Source organism: Meleagris gallopavo, chromosome 2 (assembly GCF_000146605.3).
Source record: "Meleagris gallopavo isolate NT-WF06-2002-E0010 breed Aviagen turkey brand Nicholas breeding stock chromosome 2, Turkey_5.1, whole genome shotgun sequence".
Lineage (NCBI taxonomy): Eukaryota > Metazoa > Chordata > Aves > Galliformes > Phasianidae > Meleagris > Meleagris gallopavo.
The window spans coordinates 20,736,445-20,744,802 of record NC_015012.2 but is presented as its reverse complement, the minus strand read 5'-3'; the positions used below and the strand labels follow the sequence as shown (position 1 = coordinate 20,744,802).

Sequence of the window (8,358 nt, the reverse complement as noted above, 5' to 3'; positions counted from 1 at the left end):
GTACTGAGATGAACGTGGCTCAAAAGGAACTCCATAATAAAATAATATTTTCAGCTCATTACAAAATTTGACATGCACAAACTCTCCCCTTTAATTGAAGAAATGCACAGTTCTCAGAGAATAATCCATTTTACTCAGATTTACAGTAAAGACCATTTACAGCATTTCTGTGAAAAATAATGCCATTTTAAGACTGGCACAGATGTTTTCCATTATCAAAGGGGAAGCTCATGTAAACTTTTTTTTTTTTGCCTCAAAGACTTCATAAAGTAATCAAACTCTTAAAAAAAGTCTCTTTAAAAAGTCTACTTTACCCAGCACTACCAAATCAGCATGCAAGCAAAATATTTAAACCGAACCAGCAGTGCTTAAACTAACTTTAAAAAATATAAATCACATTAAGAGAGAAGGTGGGAGTAACTGTAGCTACATGGAAAGTCCTTTGGGTGTTACCGTTCAATGAGCCTGAACTCTGCAAGCAATGGCAGGTGGTCAGAGGAGTTATTTTCATTGGGAAGACCATTAACAGTCCAGAGATCTTTCTCTGTTAGAAGTGCCAACCTTCTGAGGAGCTTCAGACCTCCATGAAGAGAATCCTCCGTTCCTAAGTGAAAACAAACAGACAAAAACATTCAGTGTAGACTAAACTGAAAAGTGGAAAAAAAAAAAAGTAATAGATGGCATTCATACATTTTCAGAAAGAACAGAACATGACAGTCTGTGGTTTTGTATGGAACAATAACCAAACAAGATGCTTTGGAATTCTTTCAATTTATTACTGTTCCCACACAGAAGGGCTTGCTCCCACAAGAGCTGCAATACTCAGAAGGACACAGCCCCTCCACTTTGCAGGAGGGGGAGTTGAGGTAATTAATAAGGGAAAGGGATTTATTTGTCCATTGTAGCTTCCCTGAAAAAAACCTCATACAATCCAGTCTTATTCCTTAGTGCAGCACCATGGCTGTACAGAGCTGACATTTGCAGAATTAAGAATCTCATGAGATTTACTGGTACACATAGTATTTCTGTATCCTCAAGCATGCAGTTCTCCAGCAGGCAGACAGTACTCTCTCTGCTGAGGATAAAAGCATTTTGGCATCTTCATTCCTAATTGCTCATCATAAGAAATGGGTCTTTCCCAGTGTTTCCTGCTAACTTTCCATCATAGCCTTAAAATAAATCTTAAAAGTACCAGCCCCCTCCCCAAAGTAAAAGCATCACATTGGTCATGGAAGAGGGGAAGACGAATGACAGCCTTTTACAACCTTATTATTATTATTACGCATTACATTATGTTATTAATGTGTCCTCATTAAAAACAAATGAACAAACAAACCACAAAGCCAGCAGCAGCAGCAAGAAGCTTTTTTTTTGCATTAAGAAATTCTGTTAAGAATGAGATCCTTCGTGTTGCATCAAACTTCTAGACTTCTTGAGCTGTCTCCTTGAGAGAGCAGACTATTCTGACTATTCTGCACCCCTACCTGTTGTTGCACAGAGATACTACAGAGGGAGCTGAGTGCTTTTCAGGAATGGCCCAAAACAGCTGCAACTTTGACAAAAATGTGTATGAAATGAATGTGTATGATCAGCTGATTTCAGAACTTCCAGCTGAACCTTTTAAGGGCTGGCTTACAAGTAGAACTATGTAAAGGATCACCCAGCAACTATTAAACTCCTTGCAGAGTTCAGGAGCTTCACCCCCTTTGCAAACTGCTAGCTTACCAGGTCTCTGACAACTCAGCAGCTGCTTACTGCTGCCGTGAAGGAAATCCTTCTTGCTGCAAAAATGTCTCAGTGTCCTTAGAGCACGTCTGCTCAGCTCATGAGCCAAATGTATTATTTTGGCAGCACCTGCACTTCTACAAAGCAGCAGTTCATTGCTACAGAGAGCGTGGTCTGTATGCAGTGATTCATGCCAGCTCAGGGCATGCACTTTGGAAGCAACCAAATCAAATCCTGCAGGACCCAGGTAAGTACTAACTCCCTTTTCACAGAAACATTTCCAGAACACCAAACTAAGTTCTTAGCTAAGCATACCATAATTTTTTAAGTCACAGAGCACTCAGATTGCACACAATTCAGGAGCTATTTAGAGACTCTTTTCTAGAGAAGCTTTTCATTTGCTGTGCGCGTTACGACAAGCGAGACTTCAGTACATTCACTCAATGAATGTTAATGATCTAGACCCCAAGTATGAGAGATGAAGGTGCAGTTTTCATTTCAGTTACCAAGAATAATGGCAATTCATAAAAATCAATGGCAATCTGCACTGGGAGCAGTAGAATCCAGGTTTCTTTGCTCAGAGTTCTGCAGAGCCATTTATCTGATGGCACTGCGTCGTGCACTCATGTCTGACAATGGCATAAGACACGCAGCTAACTGTGACATGAAAAGTCTGCTGCTCAGGAGCACCACACTAACACACAACTACCATCAAAGCAGTGCAGTTCCCCACCAAGACAGGCACCCACAGAGGCACTGCGTCTTTCTTGCACCATCTGGTGAGTTTTAGCTGCAACTGCAAGCAGGAGAGTGATAACTGGGCATCTGCCTGTGCCTCCTCTCAGAGGAAAGGCCATTCACTTGACATTAATTACACCAAGACTATCTGAAAAGTAATTTTCTAGGAAGCAGTTCATTTAGCAGCTTTGGCACGTGTCATGAATTGCCATTTTATTGACTGAATGACTGGAAAAACTACTTTGTTGTAGGTCTGGCCACTAAGATCCTCCGTGAGTTACCGTCAACAGTATTTTCCAAGTGCTACTTACATCACTGATTTTCTGTAGCCTTAGCTCTTGGTTTCCATGCTGAGATGGTAACTACAGGAATGTTTCTCTAGGTGAAAGAGTTTGCCCTGTGTGACATTCCAGCTGTGGTAGGTTGACAAGGCAGCCATACCTCTGAGGTACTCGATATGGATCAAATTATCACGTTTCCCTTACAACCGGATCCAGAAGTTCCCTTTTAGCATCTCTGAAAAATAATTAAAAGTTGGTTTCTTTACCTGGTTGGGCAACAGAATCATCATTTGCTGCAGAATAGAAAATATAATCCACAGTGACTGCGCTTCGGGAGTGACAAGTTGTTACTTCTGGCAACCCATTTTCAGGGAAGTAGTGAGAATAGACTGAAGACAACTTAAAACGGTGCTGCAATTTTGAAGACAATCTAGACAGGAATCAAAAGAAAAACATTTTATTTTCTTGCATTTCCTAGAAAAAGCCATCAAATGGTTTCTCGTTCAAACAAAATAATCATCTGGATATGCAAGCAAACTGGTGTTTTCCTTAAGCAATCAATCTCATCACTTTTTGTGCTAGAAATGTTTATGTAAGAATAGTTTATAAGAAAGGGACTGGCTATGAAACCAGGGCCCTACTGTATGTAAAGAAATCAATGTGTTTTTTTTTCCCCTGAACTAAAACTCAAGTGTTTTCAAGTTAAACTTTCCTCTACTCAGGCTGCTGTTCTGCCTTTCCTCAGCAGCAGCCAGTCTGGTCCTCATCATCTCATGCATTTATTCAATTCTAAAAGAAAAAGGCACAATTGCACCTTTCAGCAGAAGAGCTCTTCTCTCTATCCCAGCCATTTGCTCCATTGGCTCAGCAAATTACCCTTTCCTCAGCTGTACCTTCCTCGCCCTGCATGGCTGCATTTTAAACCTAATCTGCTATATGTTCTGGTTAAAATAAAATGTTTTGCTATTGTTTTTACAATTAAATCAGCCTGGATGGCAGTGGGTACAATACAAGAAAGTAGCAATTTCTGCTCTAGAAGTGGATGGGGAATAAGTTCCTCTTTTCAACTGATTCTAGTGCCAACAGTTATACGTTGCAGCTTCTGTAGACTTCTGCATCCTGCATTTTGATGGCCTTTTCCATCTACGTTTAGCAGAAGTGCAGCTTTCCTGAGACACTACAGCCTGCCCTAACAGCCTGACACCAGCCAGTGCCAAATGGTTAGGCAGGGAGTGAGAACTGGTTAAACATTCAGCAATCCTGTGACTGACAGCCTCGCCAACAATCATTGCATCTACACCAATAAGCTTTTTCTTCTATGAGTTTTCCTTACCACTGCTCAAGTACTTGTGCAGCGTTGTTTAGCAGTTGGTTTTATTTCTGCTGAAAGCGAAGAGTGTTTGTCTGTTTTATATCTACTGCCTGGAAATTTGTCACAGTGAGTACATTCTCTACTTAACCCTTCAATATTTGCTCAAGTTCTGCTAGCCCTAAATGATTTTCCAGTTAATCCCCTCCCAGCTTTCTTTTTTTTTTTTTTTTCCTAAATCAAGAGACCCAAGTCCATTTAGTCACTCTTCAGATCAAAGCTATTCCAATGACTTTGATCATCCTTGTTACTTCATTTCCCTTATGAGATGAAGCAAAAACCTGCAGGCAGTCTGCAACATGTGGCATGCTACAGATTTATTTACACTGTAGCATTCCATTTTCTGTACTGTTATCGATTCCCTTCCTCAGAACAGTTATTCCTTGCCTTTTTGATTCTGATAAGACCTGGCTAACTTAGAGCCTGACATCACACATAGACCATTAAAGGAGCTTCCTCCTTTTTTGCTTTATTTTACATGCTTTTCCCAGTTTGGTAAATGCAAGTATATTCTTCCTTTAAAACAAACAAACAAACACCTGTTTCTTCACAGCAGTCTACTGATTATTTTGCCAGATGGACAGATTGGGATCAGTGTGCATCTCATATCCATGTCTGAAATCAAATATAAGTTTGGTCTACAAACAAAACCAATATACAGTCCCCCACCCCTCCAAAATATCCAAGATCCAGTCAAAGGAATGCACCTTTTCCCTAACAACACATACTTTTCAGATGCTATTACAATCTCTTTGGTGTTATCCGATGTTGCTTCCTCTGTTTTTTCTCCTGTCAAATAAAAATACATTCAGTTTACATTTAAAAAGTAGGATGTAGGTGAGACTATAATATTGAAAAGCTACAACAGAATATCTGAATATCTCTAAGTATAAGTTTATTTCTTGCGGCAAGCAAGGTACAATTCACAAAACTGGACTAAATAATTGCGTTCCATTATTTAGATTCCCTACATCACATTATTTCAAATTGTTTTGTCTGACAAACACAAAAGGTGGATGAAAGATGCCATAACGTTCAACAAGGAATCACTTTCTTTTCCCATTTGTCTCATGAGATACTCCTACTGTAATACATGAACACTGGAGCAGAATGTAGGCTGATGCTACATGCTGCATTCCTCTCTCTTCTCCCTGTCACAGCACAAGCAGTTGTCCTGATGCAAACACAGTAATCCTGATGTGATTATCTGTCACTTCCTGACTGGCAAATTCTGTGTCTTCTCAAAGATTTAAATCTGGAAATGCTTATCTTGTACAATATTCAAATTTGCAAGTGCATACGTGAACAAATAGCCTTACACTCAAACAAGCCCAACAATAAGTTTGTGCAAGCTCAAGGCTATTTTTTTCCCCTTCTACTAAAAAAGATTATCTGTTTTTCAGTGCTTCCTGAAGGATTCTTTCAAAGGACCACAAAATCCATCAATCCCGAAACTGACCTGCATCTTCTTCTTTTTGCTGCTGTTTTATTTCATACACACAGTTTTGTGAAATACCTAATTTTTTGGGCCAAATTGGAATAGATAAGATTCTTTGTCCCCTTGGAAACTGTTCTTGTCCAGAGACCTAAGAAAGACAACATGCTTTTTCAGAAGAAATTTGATTTAAAAAAAAGACCCTGACGTGACCACACATTTTCTGTACATTAAAAACGTAAGCAAAACACAGCCCCCTAGAATAAATCTTTTATAGAGACTTGACAAGCCATTATAAAAAACAGTAAATGCTCCTGATCATAGAACAGCTTGGGTTGGAAGGGGCCTTAAAAATCACCCAGGCCCAGCCCCCAGCCATGGGCAGGGCTGCCACCAGCTCAGCTGCCCAGGGCCCATCCAACCCGGCCATGAGTGCCTGCAGGAATGGGGCACCACAACTTCTCTGGGCAGCTGTACCACTGCCTTGCCACCCTCTCTGTGAAAAGCTTTTATCTAAACCTAACTTCTTTCAGTTTAAAGTCATTACCTCTTGTTCTATCGCTACACTCCCTGATAAAGTGTTTCTCCTCATCTTTCTTGTTGAACCCCTGTAAACACTGAAGGGCCACGAGGTCTCCCTGCAGCCTTCTCTTCTCCAGGCTGACCAGCCCAACTCCTTCAGCTTCTCTTCACAAGAGAGGTGCTCCAGCCCTCTGAGATCCTCATGCTCTCCTCTGCACCACTAAAACAGGTGCACATCCTTCCTGTGCTGGGGGCTCGGAGCCGAACCCAGTACTCCAGTGAGGTCTCATCAGAACGTACATCCCCTTTGTTTACTCCTATCATGGTTTTTTTGCAGCTACCTAATTTTCTAAGGGAGCTGTTGTGACACAAAGCTGAGAGATTACTGAGAACACTGTTTGCAGTGTAATAGGACTGAGTATAGACATCTCACTAGCAGAATCTTATTTCATCTTTTTATGCTTATTCTTCTGGGATCAAGTAAGGACAAAGATGGGCTAAAAACAACTACCCACTGCCAACAAACACCATGGGGCTGTTTTCCTATTTTCTCATTGTACACAGTTCTGTGCTTCCTATTGAATAGCTTTGGACATACCCAAGAGCTATGGCACACAAGAATTTATGAAGAAAACCATCTAACCTGAAACAGTTTAGCCTCAGCACCCAATCCCATATTTGATTTTTACAGTTTTTCTAACCACTGTAATTCAAAGCTCATCTAAAACAAAAGTCATCTTCTCAGAGAGAACAGTAATTGATTAAGTGGTTATTTTCTCCTGCTTAAAGACCAGAGCACTGAGAAACAGTGATACAATCATCCTGTGGATAACTGCATTTTAAGAACAATTAATTTGTTTGGCAGATTTTTCATTTTAGAGTGATAGAGGCAGATACAACATCCTGTAAGGCACAGCTAACAAACCCAGGCTTAACTCCACAGCAAATTTCTATCAATTCTCTTTAATCAGAATCAACTTTTTTCCAGGTAAAAAATGAAAAGCTTACCTTCCCTATAGCAAGTCCTTCATAATTTAACTTCCCTTCCTTTATAAATCTGTACAGTGGAGAACCAGGAACAGAATTGAAGTCACCACAGATGATAATTGGGCAGAAGATACCATTCTTCTGAGGGGCAACACTAGCAATCTCTGCCAGGAGCATTGCAAGTTGGGTCAGTTTGATATCCCCTCTCCTCGGGTTATACAGCAGATGTGTATTAGCTATACAGATGGCAGCATTAGTTTTACATGGAAATTTAGGCTGCAAAAGTAAGACTAGTCCAACGTTGTCCCTGTCCAAGAGTGGAATATCCCGGCGAAAAAATTCCACGGGATTTGATGAGATCAGCCTAAATTTGGAAGTTTTGAAGCAAATAGCACAGCCATCAGGTTTGCTTCCTGTCCGCATTTTATACTCACAGTGATATCCTGCAAGAAAAGTAATTAAAAACATAGAATACTATTGTAAAAATACAGACTCATTAAAAAAAAAAAAGTTACATTTCACACTACTTTTTCCCCTCCCACAGCAGTAAAGACTCAGTCTGCAGTACAGAAGCCTGAGGGAAGTTCACCGCACTCTTTACATTCCTTTCTTTAATGTTCATCATTGAACTCTGCATCTTTTGAGGTTAAATTTTCTGATGCTTATGTTGTTTTGAAGGACAGATGACTTTAATGGGAAGTATTTGGTGTCACTAAATACAAAGCTAAAAACAGAGTTCCTAAACAATATCCGTCGCAAACTCCCTAAGAGAAACTCGGACCTGAGTGGCTTCTGACAGCAATACCAAAACAGCTGGGTCCCAATAAAAAGAAACTTATGTAAAACTTAGTTCCTGTTTATCTTTCAAGTTGATGAGGATCATCCCCAGTAACTCTTGTTTTCCAAAAATAATTGCTTTAAGATGGCATTGAGCTGCCATCTCAAGTCAGGAAATAGTTCGGTATTAACTGCCCCAAATAAATTTCAGCAAGAAATGTAAAAATGTAAGTTTTTAATACGGTATTTATCTGGTGTTCTTTAAATGAGAAATTATTTAACATAACTAACGATACATAAGTTATCAAGTATCACTAGCAATCATTAGACTTTACTAGTGAAAGCTTCAAAATATGGTTCAGTAAGGAGAGTGAACACAAGAGGCATTCTGTCCCAACTTCAGTTTAAATACTGCGGAAAATTTGGTCTAATACCTTTCACAGTGTATAAGCATTAAAATAGTTTAAGATACCAACCATGTTCTTCTCTATTCATGTTGGGGGAGGGGAAAAAAAAAAAAAAAA

The 8,358-nt window shown here is 39.8% G+C and overlaps 1 protein-coding gene across 2 annotated transcripts in view; it reads right to left on the bottom strand.

The window, feature by feature from the left end:
- Positions 1 to 110: 110 nt before the first annotated feature.
- Positions 111 to 8,358, bottom strand: part of ANGEL2 (angel homolog 2) — a 10,647-nt gene continuing 2,399 nt past the window's right edge. The window contains exons 4-8 of one of the 2 annotated variants that reach the window (XM_031552362.1): positions 7,079 to 7,500; positions 5,573 to 5,699; positions 4,842 to 4,902; positions 3,011 to 3,174; positions 111 to 604 (exon numbers count right to left, since the gene is read on the bottom strand). In XM_031552362.1, the coding sequence (XP_031408222.1) occupies positions 450 to 604; positions 3,011 to 3,174; positions 4,842 to 4,902; positions 5,573 to 5,699; positions 7,079 to 7,500 (929 nt within the window). In that variant the 3' untranslated portion in view covers positions 111 to 449. Of the gene's footprint in view, positions 605 to 2,774; positions 2,980 to 3,010; positions 3,175 to 4,841; positions 4,903 to 5,572; positions 5,700 to 7,078; positions 7,501 to 8,358 lie in introns of both variants that reach the window. The other variant, XR_002111751.2, reaches the window with a different exon arrangement.